The 18987-nt window shown below is 48.0% G+C and overlaps 7 protein-coding genes across 7 annotated transcripts; 4 read left to right on the top strand and 3 right to left on the bottom strand.

The window, feature by feature from the left end:
• Nucleotides 1-2058: 2058 nt before the first annotated feature.
• FTJAE_10615 (uncharacterized protein) lies at nt 2059-3311 on the bottom strand (the record flags this gene model as incomplete). The annotated part of the gene is made up of 2 exons (XM_037343476.1): nt 2059-3081; nt 3132-3311. The coding sequence occupies 2 exons, from the start codon at nt 3309-3311 to the stop codon at nt 2059-2061; spliced, it is 1203 nt and encodes a 400-aa protein (XP_037202346.1).
• Nucleotides 3312-4472: 1161 nt separating this feature from the next.
• Nucleotides 4473-6336, top strand: FTJAE_10614 (uncharacterized protein; the record flags this gene model as incomplete). The annotated part of the gene is made up of 4 exons (XM_037343475.1): nt 4473-4689; nt 4739-5413; nt 5726-6084; nt 6133-6336. The coding sequence occupies 4 exons, from the start codon at nt 4473-4475 to the stop codon at nt 6334-6336; spliced, it is 1455 nt and encodes a 484-aa protein (XP_037202345.1).
• Nucleotides 6337-7489: 1153 nt separating this feature from the next.
• FTJAE_10613 (Zn(II)2Cys6 transcriptional activator) lies at nt 7490-8830 on the top strand (the record flags this gene model as incomplete). The annotated part of the gene is made up of 4 exons (XM_037343474.1): nt 7490-7585; nt 7726-7926; nt 7977-8693; nt 8747-8830. 4 exons carry the CDS (start codon nt 7490-7492, stop codon nt 8828-8830), a joined length of 1098 nt encoding a protein of 365 aa, XP_037202344.1.
• A 167-nt stretch (nt 8831-8997) lies between these two features.
• Nucleotides 8998-9967, bottom strand: FTJAE_10612 (nucleoside-diphosphate-sugar epimerase family; the record flags this gene model as incomplete). The annotated part of the gene is made up of 2 exons (XM_037343473.1): nt 8998-9651; nt 9713-9967. 2 exons carry the CDS (start codon nt 9965-9967, stop codon nt 8998-9000), a joined length of 909 nt encoding a protein of 302 aa, XP_037202343.1.
• Nucleotides 9968-11011: 1044 nt separating this feature from the next.
• On the top strand, nt 11012-12421 carry FTJAE_10611 (dihydroorotate oxidase; the record flags this gene model as incomplete). Its single annotated transcript, XM_037343472.1, has 1 exon — nt 11012-12421. The coding sequence occupies one exon, from the start codon at nt 11012-11014 to the stop codon at nt 12419-12421; it is 1410 nt and encodes a 469-aa protein (XP_037202342.1).
• Nucleotides 12422-12738: 317 nt separating this feature from the next.
• On the bottom strand, nt 12739-13296 carry FTJAE_10610 (uncharacterized protein; the record flags this gene model as incomplete). The annotated part of the gene is made up of 1 exon (XM_037343471.1): nt 12739-13296. The coding sequence occupies one exon, from the start codon at nt 13294-13296 to the stop codon at nt 12739-12741; it is 558 nt and encodes a 185-aa protein (XP_037202341.1).
• Nucleotides 13297-15045: 1749 nt separating this feature from the next.
• Nucleotides 15046-18796, top strand: FTJAE_10609 (Cu2+-exporting ATPase; the record flags this gene model as incomplete). Its single annotated transcript, XM_037343469.1, has 2 exons — nt 15046-15355; nt 15411-18796. The coding sequence occupies 2 exons, from the start codon at nt 15046-15048 to the stop codon at nt 18794-18796; spliced, it is 3696 nt and encodes a 1231-aa protein (XP_037202340.1).
• Nucleotides 18797-18987: the final 191 nt, after the last annotated feature.

Below are 18987 nucleotides of genomic sequence, written 5' to 3'. Positions count from 1 at the left end.
CTTCCATCCTTTGTGATGAAAGAGCCTAGATGGATGTGGGTGGGCTCCTGAGACACCCCAAACGAACAAGTATCAGTACATGCGATACCCTTTAGGCGCTGTCCCCGCTGCAAGCTGCCAACTTCCAGTGGTTCCCAGCCAACCACTTCACTCAAACCTAAACAAGCTACAGAACAAGCTCCTCCATCTGCTGGTACCGGTCCGTTGGGCGGAGATCTTAGCGTCGTAGACATCAACAAGACCAAGAAGACGTCGTCTACCTTAGTACATACGTACGTACCTCGTGGTTCGGCATGTCAGTGACAGTCAATACCCCGAGGCCGAAATAAGAGAGAGATCAATCATAATTTCCTTGGTCACGATTAATTAACCAACTAATTACTACCGGGGCATTCCAAGTTTATGACCGAAATGTCATGGGCCATCACCCGCTCAACGGGCTCTTGGACCAAGGGGCGCTAAACAAATCGACGTCAGCACCTCATCCATCCATGATGAGCCTGAAACCCCATGAGACCTCTCTACCTGTGAATCTGGGCTGCTTCAGTGGCTTGCTGATGACTTGGAGATATCTGATAGGGGTCCTTGTATCGATCGATGCTTGACCTGCCCATCTCGGTAAGCCCTTGGCGCAGCATTTGGGGACTTGTATGTACAGGTACTTGATGGCCCTCCGCCCCCAAAAAAGCCACTTACATACGTACGTCGAGGGGCTAGATGACGATGAAGCATTGCGCATCTCCTGGCCAAAACTCATTCCGTTGGAGACGGAGTCTAAACGTTGAAGATTCGTTCTTTTCTCTCAGATTGATCAAGTTGACCGCTTCTACTCGCCTGCATATTCTGTAGAACAGAGCAAAACTGTCGGCTGTACTGAGCTTGACCGCTGGACAACGAATGTTCTTTACTGAGCTGATGGTGGCTTCGAAACTGTTAGGCCAAGGCGGACTCTACTCAAGCGCATCCGCCAACGTGGGGTGTCTCCAAGGAGCAAGAAAACCTTTGATGCTGAACTAAGGCGTTAAAAATATCTGATCTAAGCGCCCCTAAATTCATACGAGGCTTACTTGAATGATTTTGTCACTCAGAATCGACATCCCATGTTTTCTTGCCTCCCTTCGGTTGGTTCTTCGGTAGAATCTAGACCCAAAGTCTGGGCTCTTTTTCAGCTTCCAACGTTGGTTCAACTATGATACCAAACATACCGAAATCTACCTCATCCTATGGACTATTGTGCTATGTAAGACCCGTGTCCGTTGGAGTTATATCGCCAAAAAGATGTGATCAGCACTATTCATCAACCATGTCAAAGACTCCCGAACCCTCCGGACCACAGCACTCACCTCTCAGGCTCTCCCACTGCATTAATGTCTGGCCTTTAGTCTCTCACAGCCAGCAAAATGGAACTCTCCGCAGCTATTTCTGTCTCGGGACGACACTGCATGCACGCACGACTCAGCCTGTTTTGACTCCACACACCAACTGCACATGTGGTGTTTCAGAGAATGTTTTTTTTTTTTCACCCAGTGATCGACAGCGAATCGATAAGTTTCAATGTCTCAATTTGTTGGTGGGTCGACAAATCGACCGGCTGCACGCTCCGAGGAAGCATTGAGTTCCATTAATGTTGATCAAGCGAGGTTCGCTTGATACGAACACGAACTAGGGCTGAAGGACGATATATGGCGTAGTTCTGCTGAACTACAAAAGCGTAGAAATCCTTTGTACTTGACCGCTCTTATGGTGGGCAGATATTCAAGACTTCGCGCGATTATAGTACCATCTAGCCATGCTCTGTCACCAGACTCACGACTGTAGCGTGCTATCGTGCAGCTTGACGGACCGTTTAAGCTGCATTTGCGTGGCGTCAAGAATTGAGTGATATCGTGTGGCTTATGCTAAGTGAATCCATAATACATATAACTTTGTCATTTCCTATCGTGTAAAGGGGGGTATCTCGATCTTGTATTCATAAATGCCATGATGCAACCCATTCCACTAAAGACTGAACTTTCCGTCTCTTGCTATCCATGCCATGCCTTGCCTTGCCGTATCGTGCTATTTCTTCTGAACAACCGGGACAATCTCCTTCAGCCACTTCTTCACCCTCTCATCCAGAGGTAACTTCTTGGCCTCTCCTTCGCTCATTTTCTTCGCAAACTCCTCTTTCAGCTTCTTCTGCAGAGCCAGTTTCTTCGCGTTCTGATCTGCAAGTAAAGCCCTACTTCTGGCGCGATGTTCAGCTAATTGTCTCCGTTTTCTCGCGTCATGCTCTACTAATCGCTCAGGAGGCACAGGCTTGCCGGTATGCTTCTTGACCTTGTTCCAAAAAAGCTTATGCTGCGCCTCGAAGTTGTTATGAGCACTATTGTACATCGCGACCCGGCCATGGCTTTCGACCAGTTCCTTGAATACAATGTTGTACTCACTCCTCGTAGCTGTCTTTGAGAATCGGAGGCCCATGTCGATAACGGCGCATGCCAGTTCCTTGGAGCCAGGGAGGTCGAAATTGATTGCCATGAGAAACGATTGTGCCTCGGGATGAAGCGCGTGCAGAGGAGTGCCTAGGAGAGCTGACCGGACGATTCTAGGGATGAGTGATTTGGGTATCTCCTTTCCGCCGTATTGTTGCCACTCGGGTCGGGCTGAAGGAGATGCCGGTTCCTTCGTTTCTGAAGCCTGTGGTTTGGGTGGCTCTGATACTGCGGATGGATCCATCTTCTGTCGTTTGGCTGGGTTCCTTGATGAAGGGCATGGCGTTTCTTCGCGAGATAAAGCTCGCTTTCGGGTGATGGGCTCCGGTTCCGCATTCTCAACAGGCATGTCGAGGACAAGAAAGCGCAGAGAACCATATGAGCTCACGTCGTCAAATGCGTCATATAAACCATCCTCCGTTGAATCGTACTCATCATAATACTCATCATCTTCCTCTTCCTCCTCCTCCTCCTCCTCCTCCTCCTCCTCCTCGTCATCATCATCATCATCATCATCATCTTCTTCTTCTTCTTCTTCTTCTGCTTCAACTTGAACTTCATGCACTACCTTTCTTCTCTCATACTCTTCATCGTCATCATATTCGTACTATGAACGTCAGTCTCGCCCTGAAAATGAGAGGGAAAGTCGATACATACGCTTGTCGTTGTTTCATCGGCAGCCTCAGCCACAAGCATAACTGTTAGAGCCGTTGCGAGATCAAGCTGCTCTCTTCGGGTCATCTCGTGCTTGATAATGTCCTGGACGACGATATCCTCGATTGTCTTTGAGTCAATTCCCGAGCCTTCCGGATACAGGTTTTTCGGTAGCCACGACATGTCTCTGGGGGCTCTGTCGCGTTTATTTTGATGTGAAAGTTGATGATGTCGATGGCAAGAGGTGAGATTCTGTGCTCATGGTTATTTTCTAGAAGGAAATGGTTGATTTTATTCCGCTCGTCAAGGTCCGATAAGGCGAGTGAAGAGCCCAACTGGTGGGGGAGATGACCTTCTCTGGCCAATCACAGCCAGTTTTGCTGACGATAAGGCCGTTCTAGAATTCTGAGTGGCAGAATTTACTTGGCAGGGTCGCTTATCTCGTAATTTGTGTTCCGAGGCCGAGTCTCGCGAGTCGAGGCCTCTTGAAGACTTGTTGACTAAAACACATGTAACCATGTGGCTCATTATTATATCACTACTACATAATAAACTCACAACATTAACTCAGCTTTTCGCGTTCTTCATTCTCGCGTCTTAAAGCTTTCTTCAGCCACTTTAACTAATATCGGCTGAACCAAATACCGATGGTCCCCAGTTTTTAAGGCTAAATGCCCCTGGCTCGCCCGAGGACTTAAGTCTGATCCTGAAATTAGAATGTCGTTCTCTTACCAGGAAACAGATCCTCCGACCCATTCTCAGCTGTAGCGCTGACGGGAGAGATGTTTGAAGCGTACACGGCCCTATCAGCCTAGTCATGACCCTAGCTTTAAGAGGTTTACTCCCAGCATTAGTTGTTTGAGGACGATACAGCGCCCTTAGGGAGCAAGAAAACACGAGACCTAAGTTTAGGGTGACACAATAAACCCCATAAAAGGTATCCTAAACTCATCCTAAATTTATACTAAGTTACCTAAATCTTTTTATCAGTTAGGCTTAAAGGTCCCGAGTTTTATTTCCTCCCCTAGAGCGCATTGAACAGCCTCAGGGATGAACCAATGGCTTATATGGAGTGAGATGGAGATACAGGGGATCCTTCGTGTCCAGATGGAGTCTTGATCACCTTAAATCAGCTTTGAATCCTTCTTAAGGGATCCTATTTCCTGAACTTTCGTGTCTGAGCTGTGCTAGCTTGTTCCTTCGTGTATTGTCTTTGCCTCTGCCTCTGCCTCTGCCTCTCTTCGTCTTTGCATTCGAGTTTGCGCAGGCGCAGATCTATCTATCCACTTAAATTACATCCACTTGAAGTTATATATCAATCGCTTGCAGCAATTCCTCCCTAAAATGGCCAACAAGAACGCAAAGTCTCTCTACGAGGCTATCCCCGAATGTATTAGCGGATGCTTCGACATCAGTGTTGCTAATACTGGCTGTGCCACGGACGACTACGACTGCTGGTGCTATAAGCCCAATCACCAGACCATCGTTGATACATTGGAGCAATGTCTCTCAAATAAGGAAAGAAAGACGAAAAAGAAGTGTACTGAAGATGATGAATTCGGTATGTAGTTGTCGACTCAAAATGTCAATGCTTCACTAACAGAAGCCAGAATATGAGAATAGTTATTGGAAGATCTGCGAACAATATTGGGAACCTTATGGAACAGCCACCGAACCAACATCATTCCCAACTGCTGTATCATCTACAGCCTCAGGAGCGTCGACAACACTAAAGATCTCGACAACAGTTGCCACTACGGCATCATCTGGAGAGACAGCCGCCGCGGACGAATCTACCTGGACGAGCCTTGCACCAACTGAGACTGGCGATTCCGAGCAAGCACAAGCATCTGAAGGAGCAGACACAGTAACACGTACTCACAGTGATTTATCACCAGGAGGAAAAGCTGGAGTGGGCGTTGGTGTTGCACTGGGCGTTATCTTGATCGGTATTGCCGTCTTCCTCTGGCTGCGTGAGAGAAAAAGAAGACGCTCAGTCGAAGAACAACTCAGAATTGTTGAGATAGAGAAGGCGAACGCTTCTGAAGACGGATATTATGTTAGCAAGGGCTTGTACGAGATGGAGGGCGATCGACCTCATGCGGAGGAACTTCGTGGATGTATGAGAACACCAGAGCTTGGTGCTGCAGAGATGACAAAGTCAAGCAGCGTGACACACGTTGGACCCGTGAGTCCATCTGATGATGATAAGGATTCGTCGTTTTCGACACGAATTCACTCGTGGCCCATCTCGCCTGAGAGTCCAAGTCGTCAGGAGTCGAGAGGTTTGGGCGAGATAACGGACAATAATACGGCCAAACCAACAGCTACTTGATGAGTTATTGTCCCTGATGACTACCTAACTCTTTTCTTTACAAACTTACTTACATAACTATTCTTTACTGCTCTTACCGACGACTTGGCATTGCTGTCAGTGGTGAAAGGAGGACTCAAACGAAAAGCCCCCACTCGTTGGTATTGACCATTGGATTGATAATTGAATACTGGTTTTTGGCTGTTTGAATTGCTGGAGTCGGGCCCAGAAATTACTGGTATAAAAGGCTGGGCTCGGTGGCATTCTATAAATTTTGACCCAGTCAACGTCACCCTCGATACCAACATCGACATCCCACACATCCATTTCAGCAACAGTTCATCAATCTCTTCAAAATTCAAGATGCCTGGAAACCGAGACACCATCGTCCAGCTCCTCGAGCGTCTCAAGGAGGAGAAGCACCCTGGTGCCCAGACCCTGAAGGTATTCCTAACCACACAGATAGCTTCGTATGCAGCGGAACTGACCCAGTCAAAGGACTACGTCAACGAGACCTCCAACCTCAAGGACGTCATGATGGCGGTTGTTAAGGACATCGTCGCCGCAAAGAATGATCTCGGTCTCACCGGTGGCCGTGCTGCCGGACTCAACGCTTGCCGCGAGGAGCTCTGCTACGCCTTCGTAAGTCACTCTCTTCTCCTTGCTGCTGTACTTGCTGATGAGATATAGGACAAGCACTGCCGCACCACCGATGATGGCTACGACCGTCTCTACCACCCTCGATTCACCTGCCGCATCCAGACCTTCAAGGTTCTGTCTGCCGAGGAACAGGTCGAGGTCGTTCTCCGAATCCCGCTTCGCGAGTACAACGACTCCCCCCACGTCCTCGAGCCTGGCAAGTGCGAGGTCTCCCTCATCGTGAAGGAGAACTAGCTAAACGCTCGCTCATGATTTTGACCCGACTTGGAGCTTGGGAAATCATCACAGGGGTGTAGACAGAGACAGAGAGACAGAGGCGTAAAAAGCACAGCGATATCAGATGGTCCAGACGGACTTCTAGCTATAGAACAAAACTTGGTCTTTGCTTAGGACACGCTAGAATCTTCTCTAAATCATCAAGGTTGCTTGTGATAGTGATCATCCAATGTCTGCCATGGCGGGGAATAATAATCTATGACGATCTTGCCAACAGACGATAACACTCACGTTTGGTCAATTACGTGAAACAAAATATGAGTAGTAGGTATATAAATCTGATTCTAGATTAAACAAAATTTAAATTTCTCTTCATTTTGAGTAGTTTAGTGCAAATAGGAAGATCGCATGGAGCTTGACATCTGAAGTACTGTTTCCCCCTCTCCACTATTTTATCCCACTACCAAATCTCCCTCTTTCAATATCGTCCTCTACTCCCTCGATTCACAGACAACACCCAGAAATGGACAAGAACACCAATAACTCCAATGAATTCAATGAAGCAGAAGCAAACGTGGCACCTCTTGCACCTTTTAGCTGTCTTCTTTGTCGGAAAAGCAAACTGAAGTGTGACCGCACAAGGCCATCCTGCAGTCGATGCAGCAAGCAAAGCTATGATTGTGTTTATTCCTTATCAAGGCAACCATACCAACGCAAAAGCCGTGGGCAGGCAAAAGAATTGGAGGCCAAACTCGGTATGTAGTGTTGCTCCTCACTGGTAGAATAATTGTTGAATTTGGTTACGATAGGACGCCTGGAGAGACTGCTTAACAGCTCGCAAGAGGCGAGGGTATCCAACATCACAAGCAGTCAACAAACGTCTAACTCTAACGCGACTGTTGGCAAAACGCCATCTAGTCAAGGCGAAAATGCAGTTGTGAGGCTGGGCCTGTTCGAGGAGGCGCCTCCTCGACAGCTGATCGAAACATTGTAAGACACCTGTCTATACACTTCAACCCATCGCCTCTGACTTAATAACAATTGGATCAGAATGAACATATACTTCAACAGAATTCATCAGGTAACACCCCTGCTACATCGCCAGAGATTCATGGCATCACTCTTCCTGCCAGACCATATGAAGCCTCCGATGTGTCTTCAATACATCGTCATGGCCTCTGCCGCAGAGACATCTGACGCCTACCGCCACTTGGGCATGGTATTTTACAAGCGTGCCGTAAAATATCTACAAGACGACCACCTGGGTGTATGTGTCGGTTGTGACAGCTGAAGATACCTGCTAAGCAAAGGACACAGGACACTAGTGAAAGCTCAATGACTCTAGGATATGTACAAGGTCGGGCTCTTATATCCTGTTTCGAAGCTGAGCACTCTATGTTTTCAAAGGCATCTATAACACTATGTTCTGCTATTAGAGCTGCACAGATGCTAAACCTGCATCAAATTGACGCCAAAGGGCCGGATAGGGGCCAGAATGTTGACTGGATAGGAGTCGAAGAACGACGCCGTACATGGTGGACCATATTCTGCTATGATCGCTTTACCTGTGCCACGACTGGATGGCCGGCACTTATACATGATCACAACGTGAGTTTCCCGCCAAAGCCTTTCTGGCATACCATTGAACGTCGTTTTAGATCAAAACTAGGCTTCCAGCCTCAGAAAAAGCTTATGAGAACGGCCAAGAGGAGAATACGCGCTTCCTCGGAGACCAGTTACTCGAATCCGAACAACACTCCACCTTTGCAGGAGCAGTGCTCGCAGCGCATATCTTCCACCGCACCATAGAGCATACTGGAACGAATAACAGCCAGGATCAAGAGGGTCAGGACTTTAACAGCGACTTGTACTGGCAGAGACATAAAGGCATTGATAATGACCTCAAGTTCATGTTGTTGATGCTGCCAAAGAATCTCTGTCTTCCTGCGAACTACAGGACTCACAACGCCATTTTTGTCAACGTCATGTTACAGACGGCCACTATCTGCCTTCACAGAGCAGCTTTGTGGAGGATGAAGTCGAATTTGCAGGGGCTACCGAGTTACCTGATCCGGCTATCTCAAGACCGTCTACTTCCGGCAGCTGAAGAAATACTTAACATTTTTAGAATGGTACCCGATCTTGGTGCTACGTTTACTAACCCCCTTATTTGCTTTGCTGCATATATGGCTGCTCTGGTATTTATGGCGAGTACATCTCCGACGGAGCCTAATGGAGAGCATGGTCAGAATCTAGATTTTATACTCAAGATTTTGGCTGCTTTTGGTAATACAAATCTCGTCGCTGATGCTTTGGCGAACGAAATTGTCAAGGAAATGAAGCAATGTGATATCTCATCTCCTTCTATGAACAAGGTTGGATATAAACACTCTTTTTCTGCTACACAAATACTTACAATTCATGCTAGGTCAATCTACAGGAGACGCCACTAGATATCCCATTACTCGCTACGCAACGTCTGTATTCCTATCCTCAGGGTTCATTCCCTTGAGGGTACTAGTAAGCAAACACCCTGGATGTCACATTCTCAATTATTCCATAAGACTTCCAAGACAAACACTACTATTATCACAACCCTAATGACTATCACAACTGTATCTTCAGCTTCAATACACAAAGAAACAAGGTTGGAACGGAGCTCCCTGAGGACTCTTTCGACTATTTGCGAGCAAAGTCGCTTTCTGTCTCAAGCCAAGTTCCGAATGTCGTCAACTCAGGGTACTCCTTTCTCAGCGCCTCCAAATCCGCACCGAAACCCTGGTCCTTGAACCACTTGAACATATAGCCCAACTCCTTGACCATCGCCATGATTGGGTAAACAACAAGACTATATGTGTATGGGAGATCGCGGCCAGTCTTCTCCTTGAAGACTTTTTCGAATTCCTCGAGCGTCAGTTCGTCACCTGCGAGTGACACGGCACGGCCAGCATATTTCTCAGGCTGAAGGAAAGCTTGTGCGCCAGCGACGCCCACATCGGTCACTGTGACGAGCTGAAGAGGTTTATTCTTGACAACCATCTTCCATGCTGTGACAAATGATTTCCCCAGGAAATTGTCCGTCAAGTTCTCCATGAAGGCCACAGGTCGAATGATGAACCATTGCATACCAGTGCCAGTGGTACGGGAAATCAAGTGCTTCTCAATCTCGTGCTTTGTAATGAAATGAGGAACTTGAGTTGGGTTGTTCAGAGAGTCTTCGCCGTGTCGGTCAACTGAAGTATAGACAAAGAACTTGGCCCCAGCATCCAATGCGGCATCGACAAGACCCTTTCCCTGGGCTACTTCGGCACCATCTCCTTGACCCATAGGGGACTAGTTACATGATCACGTTAACATCTCAACTACCTATAACCATCGAGAAGAGTGTACTTACCTGGACACTGAACACTCCCCAAATCGGCTGTTTTGTAACTTGGCGGGCATTTTTGAAGATTGTGGCTGCGTCAGACAAGTCTCCCTGTACAAGCCTGATGTTGGGTGATTTCTTGAGAAGCTTCTGAGCTGAAGGAGAATTGGGGTTTCTGGTGACGGCGAGAATCTCCACGCGGGCCTTTTGCTTGACGAGTTGGTTGAGAACAGCACCGCCTTGCTTTCCGGTCGCACCAGATATGAGAATTGCTCGTGACATTTTTATGATGTTCAAGTTGTTGACTTCTGAGGTAGAGTGATTATAATGGTATAAACTGATGAGTCAATTGCCTATGGAGATGATCTACAGACCTGCTATATAGTATTTTCTAAGAAGACAACCAGCCATCGCGATCTGTAGTCATCGCGATAGGGTTGTGTTCATTATAAAGCATTTCAGTGGCCGGTGCCCGAATACACCGAAGCTATGACGGCCACGATCCCGTGTCCATACCAAAACACGGGTTGACTATTGAGCTCCGGTGCAAGAGACGGCCGAAAGAGTGGAGACGGATTAATTTCGCCCTCCGAATTGTGCGGTTCCGTCCCGACCAGCTCCGATCTTCATGTTCGGATCGATTATCATCGGCAACACCAGCGCCAGTTATGAATGTGGATCTTTCATGGCAGTGGTTATGAAACGATCAGTGATGTATGTACAAACAAGTTTGGCCTGTCGATGACAAGAATAGATGCGGCGAATCTGTAGTTTTGCCGAGGACTCCTTAAAATATCTGCATGAGTTAAATTCTTCAGATATTGGTATCCAAGTTGTGGCAGCATCTTGGGTCCTGAATCCACCACTCTCGGGTGATCATCATTCGATACAAACGCAAACTATTCATGAAAAACTAAAACTTCAAAACTCAATGCGTATTTTCGGTGGTTTTATTCTTATTCTGGTAGTTTCTCGTGTCATAAAACGGGTCCAGATGAGAACTCAATTCGGGTTACTGATGAGAGTTATCGGCGTAACAAGTTAATGTAGTGTAAGATTTTGAATTGCTACTTGTAATGGAAAAGTGAAGCTTCCTAAGTCATGAGACAAAAACAAAGAAGAGATAGGTATATATCACAGCATCTGCACACCAGGCGCTGATGCGCCTTATATCTCGCTGCATACCGTGCACCACACTGTCTGATACTGTGCTCTACAACCCAGAGTCGGCAATTTGTGGATGCGTTTTGAAGCTTCACCCGAACAACACTATCGCGACCTGTGAAACCATTGGGAGCTGGCCCGGCCCAGCAACACTTCCCAGCCATGTCTGCCGCTCTCTTCAGATCACGAGCTGCCGTCTCCGGCACCCGAATTGCCCCCTCCGCCCGACCTGCTATTCCTAGGTCACAGCTCGTCCAGCGCCGCAACGCATCATCTTCCTCTTCAGCCGGTGACGGAGCTGCTCTCAAGCTTGCTCTCTACGGCACTATTGGTGCTGCTGCTCTATACGGCTCATACCTCTACGCTACCGATACCCGAGCTTTCTTCCACCGTTGGGTTGTTCCTCCATTCATTCGTTGGGCTTTCCCCGACGCCGAGGACGCGCATCATGCCGGTACCGTAGCGCTGAAGATGACTTATGAGTTTAACCTTCACCCTCGAGAGCGCGACACGACCCTCGACTCCCCTGAGCTCGCCGTAAATGTATTTGGAACCGAAGTGTCGAACCCAATTGGAATCTCTGCTGGTCTTGACAAGGATGCTGAGATCCCAGATGTACTCTTTGAGCTTGGAGCTGGTGTCGTTGAGGTTGGAGGCTGCACTCCTCTTCCCCAAGAGGGCAACCCTAAGCCTCGAGTTTTCCGTGTTCGCAGCCTCGATGGCATGGTGAACCGATATGGCCTGAACTCTCGCGGAGCCGACGACATGGCTATTCGACTGAGGGACAGACTTAGACGATTCGCCCGATCTCTTGGTGTGACTGAGAAGGATGTTCTCAATGGAGAGGCCAATGTTCCTCCTGGAAGTTTGCGCAAGGGCCGTCTTTTGGCTGTTCAGATTGCCAAGAACAAGGAGACGGACGAGCGGGATGAGAAGGCCATTGCCGATGACTATGTATACTGTGTGCGAAGACTAGCTCGCTACGCTGATGTTCTGGTCGTCAATGTCAGCAGCCCTAACACACCCGGTCTGCGAGACCTTCAGGCTACTGAGCCCTTGACAAGGCTCCTCAGCGCTGTAGTTGACGAGGCTGCCAAGACTGACCGAAAACAGAGGCCCAAGGTCATGGTCAAGGTGTCACCTGATGAGGATGAGGATTCTCAAATGGAGGGTATCGTTGAGGCTGTTCACCGAAGTGGTGTTGACGGAGTCATCGTGGGCAACACGACCAAGAGACGAGATGGTCTTGTTCCTGAGGGTATTAAGCTCACTGCTCAGGAGCAAAAGAACCTCATGGAGACTGGTGGCTACTCGGGCCCAGCTATGTACAGCCGAACACTCGATCTTGTTCGACGATACCGCAAGTTGCTGGACTCGCGTTCTTTCGCCGCAACAACTGGATCACCACAGAAGGTCATCTTTGCTACAGGAGGCATCACCAATGGCGAGCAGGCACGAAACATTCTCAACGCTGGCGCGAGTGTAGCCATGATCTACACAGCGATGACATATGGTGGTGCGGGTACTGTGACCAGGATCAAGCGGGAGTTAAAAGATGGTGGAAAGAATTAGACATGCTATAGCAACATTTCACGTTTTATTTGTTTGTCATAGGTATAAAAATGGGACAACTTATGAAGTTTAAGTGGTTTTATCTGCTTATCAATTTTTTTTTTTCTATATTTGTCTGGTTTTGATGTTAAAGCCCCCAGTACGCAAAAGAAGCTACAAGCCTTGAACTCTTGAAGAGTCATCAGCTGCTTCTCCATGTTTGAACATCCGTTGATTCGGCGCAGCCATATCAAGGACGAAAGACTGATCATCCAAATGAGATGTCAGTATGAAAACTTCCCAACTCCAAGAAACTACAGGGGACAAGGAGGAGTGGCTTAAAAGCCAGGCTCCTTGTCCAGCCACTGTCGAAGAGCATCGACATAACCTCTAATCTCGCTCTGAAGTGCTCTAATACGCTTGTCGGCGTCATCGATCTGCTTCAGTGCCTGATTCACATCGGCCTCGGTCGGATGCTTATAGGCTTGTGTAATCACTCCCTTGACATTTTTCTTGTTGATGATCAGTTTGAGATCACCCTCCAGAGACTGCAAAGTCTTCTTGCAGTCATGCACCCATTCGCGGCACTGGTTTGCCACGTTCTCAGAGTGCACTGTCACCTTTCTCTCGGTGATTTTAGCCTTGTCCAGATAGAACTGGTCAGCTTCCTTGTACTTTCGTCGCAGGATTTCGTACTCCTGCTGGAGTTCCTCCAGACTCCAGTTCTTACACTCCCCCTCCTTCGGGAGTGCCCAGCTCCTCTCTCGCATCTCTCCCGCATTTGTATCCTGTCGGCTTTCTGGCCTGCGCTTGGAGAAACCGCGTAGCAAGCCACGAATGCCGGTGGCATGTGCACCGTGGCCGGAGTCCTCGAACGGAGTCTGAGGAGAAGACATGGTGTTAGAATGCAAGTTGTATATGGAAGAATATGTAGACGGGATGAAGTGGTAAGGTGGTTTTTTTTGGCCTTTGTGAATACAAAAAGTTGAGAAAAGAGTACTGCAGTGGTAAAAGTGCTGTGAGAGGTGTTGAAGAGGCTGCGGGGATCTAACTGATGTTTGGTGATGGTTGAATAGTTGAGCAGAGACAACTCACTATTTATAAGGTGGATTTGAAATCATCCAGAGCTCTCCGGGTCGTCTTAGTTCGTGATAATCTATTGCTTGTGTAGAGCCTGTTCCGTGAAGGACTTCAGAACGATGCCACTGTGACAAGATTCTTTGGTTGTGACACTAGGTTCTCAGGAACTCCATCAACTGATATACTATTTCAATGTGTTACCTGGATCAGTTGGCAGGTATCTGGATATATGGGTTGTTTTGTGTCAAGTCGAACATGTAATGCTTGGTTTTCGAGTTCTCCCCCTTGTGATCCGGTGACACGACCAAGGTGTCTATATAGGTGAACAAGTCAATCCAGGCGTCGTTCTGCTGGCAGACATAATTTATGGGCTGTTCAGTGACCCAGGAAACTATCTTGTTGGTCTAGAAGCTACCAGATGTGGTAAGGGATCTATGTTCAGATTATCAGTACTGTAATAGAGATGTCTGTGAAAATTGCCATGACCTACAGCAACGCAATATCCGTCACAATAATTATCTTCGCAGCAAGGCTAGCATGATCTTTGTTTGGTAGCAATTCTAGTCGGAATTCCTATCAGTATCGTGTTCTGGGAGAAAGATATCGGGGTGTCTCCTTTACCTTTGCAACTTTGACCGTTATATCTATAGTACGTCGGCTCGTTGTCGACTCTAACACTCCTGCATATAGGTATGTAGAGAGACTGGTCTATGCATTATTTCGGTTTTGCAGTACCGAAGGGGGAGGTCTATAGTCGGGTGTTCCTGATGAGATCTGGAAGATATAGATTGATGCAAAGGTTGAGATCCACAAGATGCTAGAACCATATTGTCGCTCTTATATAACTTACATGTAGAGACTTAGGTAATTGCTTATCCTTTACTTGCTGTAGATCGTCAAATAGGGAGCTACGTGCTGCTGTGTATAACAGACGATACATGTAGTGCAGTAGTGTAGGGGCGTTCCACCAATAGGTGTTAATACGTGGCCCTGAAGTATGCAAGAAGCCTGAGTGCATTATGTTACCTCTGATGGGAGAAAGGAATTAACTTATTGGCGGGGTTTAGGAGGGTGCTTTGTTCGTGTATTAGACTAATGGGCACATCTATACTTTGTTTTTGTCTGTTTGAAAGAGCGTAGAGTTTACATTAACTAACAAATGTATCGACTCTCAGGAATAACTAAGTAGCTAGGGGAGGAAGGAAAATACAGAACCTTAATCCTAAAGAATAAAAAGACTTAGGTAATATAGTCTAAGCTTATAATAGCTTTTAATGAGTTTATTTTAGCACCCTATACTAAGGTTTGCTGTTTTTCTGCCCCGAGGGTCTAGATATCAAGTTATAGATAGAGTAGTATTCCGAGATATTTACCGGGTATCAGTAGTGTCTCATGTTTATCTGGCTGCTCATCTGAGGAGCCATTCACGTGCGCTCAATCTGCACAAGGTCGTATATAAGCTAGGTAAGATGAGATTCGGTTAGAGGCCTAACACCTTAACATTCTAATAACAGAACAACGAACAACGGCAAACAAGAAATCAACACCCGATATTTGACTGAATCATGGGATGCGACTGCTGTGGCCCTCCCGCATCAGCTGCGGAGTCGGTCACTGCTGAGACGCCTCCTCCAAGCGATATCGGAAGTTGCAAGGATGCTTGCTGTGATGGAGGCGACGCTGAGACTGAAGTTGAGGAGAAAGAGTCATCAAAAAAGGGACGGGACGATGATTGTTGTGCTTCTGGTAGCTGTGAGGAGCCGAACAAGGATGATGCACCAGAATGTTGCCGCGGAAAAACAAGCCCATGCTGCAATGCTTCTTGCATTGACCGTATCGCCATGCGAGAGTGTGAGCTGAGTGCTTCTCACAAGCGTAAGTTCTGAATACTCAAAATCACTGCTAGCGGCGCATTGCTAACACTTTGCAGCGGATGGAACGGGTTGCGGCAGCTCTAGCTCTAGCTCCAGCTGCAATGGCGCAGCTGACGGCAAGGCATGCAGCAAGCACAGTCTATCTGCTCTCGACCGCTACGGTGCAACTCTGAAGGCGCTTGGATGCATCTGCCGCGCTCTCATCGCTTTGGGTCAAGAGTCTTGCTGCGAGACCAAAAGCCGCTCTGTTGTCACCAAGCATTGCTCCAAGAAGTCGTCTTCCCGCTCTCTGATCCGCACTTCAACGGACTCTTGCTGCAGCACCGGCTCTGTCACGAAAGAAAAGGCTGCGGAGAACCGTCTTCGCTTACGAAAGGGTTCCAATGAGAGTGCCAGGTCCGCCAAACAGCTCCCTGTCAAGGAGAGCTGCATTAAGTCGTGCTGTTCCGTTGTTAAGCCCGACAAAGAAGCAATCCCTAAGAAGTGTGCCAACTCATGCTGTTCGGGAGACAACGCCAAATCTAAGTCTCCTGAACCTAGGCCTGTCAAAGGCAAAGATAAGGACGACTGTTCTGGTGGGTGTTGTTCCAAGAAGGCTGTACCCAAGAGCCCACTCATCGAAAAGAATTGTGCCGACAACTGTTGCAGCGATGGTGATTTTACCAAGAAAGTCGTTGAAAGCGGCGGGTGTCCCGATAAATGTTGCACAACTCAGCCGGAAGAGGTATTCACTGCCAAGAATGTACGAATGGCTGAAGTTGCAAAGAGCAACTGCGCAAAGTCCTGCTGTGACGAAGAAATAGCGGCGATCGTCAATGAGCTACCCAAGTCTACATGTGTCAGTTCCTGCTGTAAGCCAGCTGAGAATATCATCACCAAATCTTTCAACAGCTGTGCCGATTCTTACTGCGAGAAGGCTCCATCTGTCATCTCTCGAGACTCTCCGGCGGATGGTTGTTGCGTTCCTACGTCGCCGAAGGGAATGATGATTGAGACAGTTCAAAATCTCGAAGATATAGAGAACCAGACAACAGGAAAGGAACATGTGGTTCTCAGCATCTCCGGCATGACATGTACCGGTTGTGAGACCAAGCTCAACAGAACTCTCGCTACAGTCCCAGCTGTCAATGATCTGAAGACCAGTCTTGTTCTCTCACGAGCTGAGTTTAACATCGATCTTCGTCTCGGTTCAGTTGATGAGGTTATCAAGCATCTTGAGCGAACCACTGAGTTCAAATGTGAAAGACTTCAGACGAAAGGGTCTAGCTTGGAATTCATCGTGAATGGCAGCACGGCTGAGTTTATTGGCCAATCATGGCCCGAAGGGGTTCTGGATATGAGTCTTGTCGACAAAGATACTGTTCGGGTCTCATTTGATCCCAAGATCGTCGGAGCGCGAGACCTTGCTGAAAGATCTTGGGACCCTCCAGTTAACCTTGCACCTCCTCGCGGTGATTCGCCGCTTGAAGCGGGCAGTAAACATGTTCGCCATGTTGGGTACACCACTCTTTTGTCTGCTGTTCTTACAATTCCTGTTCTGGTCATGGCTTGGGCTCCGCTTCCTGAGAGGGAGGTCGCATACTCTTCGGCTTCCCTGGCTTTGGCCACCATTGTTCAGGTTGTGATTGCTGGGCCCTTCTACCCAAAGGCTATCAAGGCTTTGGTCTTTTCCAGAGTCATTGAGATGGACCTGTTGATTGTTTTGAGCACAAGTGCAGCCTACGTGTTTTCCGTTGTTTCATTCGGATATCTCATTGCTGGTAAGCCCCTTTCAACCGGCCAATTCTTCGAGACTTCCACTCTGCTTGTCACTTTGATTATGGTCGGACGATGGGTCGCAGCACTTGCTCGACAGAAGGCAGTTGAATCCATCTCCATTCGATCACTCCAATCCTCAACTGCAATTCTGGTCGACGAGACGACCGGCACGGAGCGTGAGATAGACGCCAGACTTCTTCAGTACGGCGATGTCTTCAAGGTTCTACCGGATACCAGAATCCCGACAGATGGAACAGTCATGAGTGGTTCGTCTGAGGTCGATGAGTCGATGCTTACAGGCGAGTCCAAGCCCGTGGAGAAGCACTTCAAGAGTGTTGTCATTGCAGGGTCTATCAATGGCCCTGGAGTTATGACAGTTCGCCTAAACCGCTTGCCGAGCGACAACACCATCAACGCAATCGCTGCTATGGTCGATGAAGCCAAACTATCAAAGCCAAAGCTACAGGATCTTGCGGACCGAGTGGCCTCATATTTCGTCCCCGTGGTTGTGGCGTTGACTATTCTCACTTTTGTTATCTGGGTTGCAATTGGCGTAACAGTCCGTGGCTATGGTGGCTCCAAGGCAACGACAGAGGCAATCACATATGCCATTGCTGTTCTCATCGTGTCCTGTCCTTGTGCGATCGGACTTGCAGTACCAATGGTCATCGTTATCATGAGCGGAGTCGCAGCAGAAAGAGGCATCATTTTCAAATCTGCAGATGCTATCGAAGTTGCTCACAAGGCCTCCCACGTTGTTTTTGACAAGACTGGAACCTTGACTCAAGGAAAGCTTACTGTCGTTACAAATGAGTGTGTCGATAAAAGTACTCTTCCTCTCCTTTTGGGCCTGATAGAAAATAGTCGTCATCCAGTCTCCATGGCTGTTACGGGTTACCTCAGGAGTATTGGCATTGAACCGTCGGTTGTAGGCGAGCCAAAGAGCTTGACCGGTAAAGGCGTTGAAGCAGTTGTAAAGGGTCAGAGGTTGAAAGCTGGAAACTCTACATGGCTCAATCTCTCGGATGATCCTCTTGTTCAGCCTATGCTTTCTCAAGGTTACACCGTCTTTTGTTTCACAATCAACGACGAACTGCAGGCCTTGTACAGTCTTCAAGATGAGCCTCGGAAGGACGCCTTTGCGACGGTTGAAGCTCTGCACATGCGAGGCATCTCAGTCCATGTGGTTTCTGGAGATGATGACATGGCTGTTCAAAACATAGCATACAAGTTGAACACCCCACGAGACAATGTTCGCTCACGTACTTCACCTTCTGGCAAAAGGGACTATATCCAAACTCTCCTCGGCACTTCCACTGATCGCAAGAAACCAGTCGTCGTCTTCTGCGGCGACGGTACAAACGATGCAGTAGCTCTCGCCCAAGCCACCATCGGTGTTCACATGAATGAAGGCACAGATGTAGCCCAGTCCGCGGCCGACGTCGTTCTCATGCGTCCCAATCTAAGCGGTATTATCACTATGATAGACGCGAGTCGAAAGTCGGTCAACCGCATCAAGTTTAATTTCGGATGGAGCTTCGTGTACAATACTTTTGCCGTTCTCCTGGCTGCGGGGGCATTCGTCAATGCCAGAATTCCACCGGAATATGCAGGTCTTGGGGAACTGGTGAGCGTTCTGCCGGTTATTCTTGCGGCTGTGCTTCTGCGCTGGTCGAAGATCTAGTCAGGATATTGAGACTCAACTTTGTAACAGCACAGCTTCTGTTCACTCTCATTTATCTTCGACCAGAAGTCCCAAAGCTGAATATTTCTTTCATGTTACGCTTGATTTCGACCAGCACAGTGTCGCACGCCTGTCGTTTCCGGCCTCTATTGATTTGAATTTCAACGACTTAAAGTGTCCTTGGACGCCCA

The sequence above is a fragment of the Fusarium tjaetaba genome, assembly GCF_013396195.1.
Source record: "Fusarium tjaetaba strain NRRL 66243 chromosome Unknown NRRL66243_c0000249, whole genome shotgun sequence".
NCBI classification, from domain to species: domain Eukaryota; kingdom Fungi; phylum Ascomycota; class Sordariomycetes; order Hypocreales; family Nectriaceae; genus Fusarium; species Fusarium tjaetaba.
Note: the sequence above shows the minus strand (reverse complement) of the source record. Positions and strands in the feature narration are given on the sequence as shown.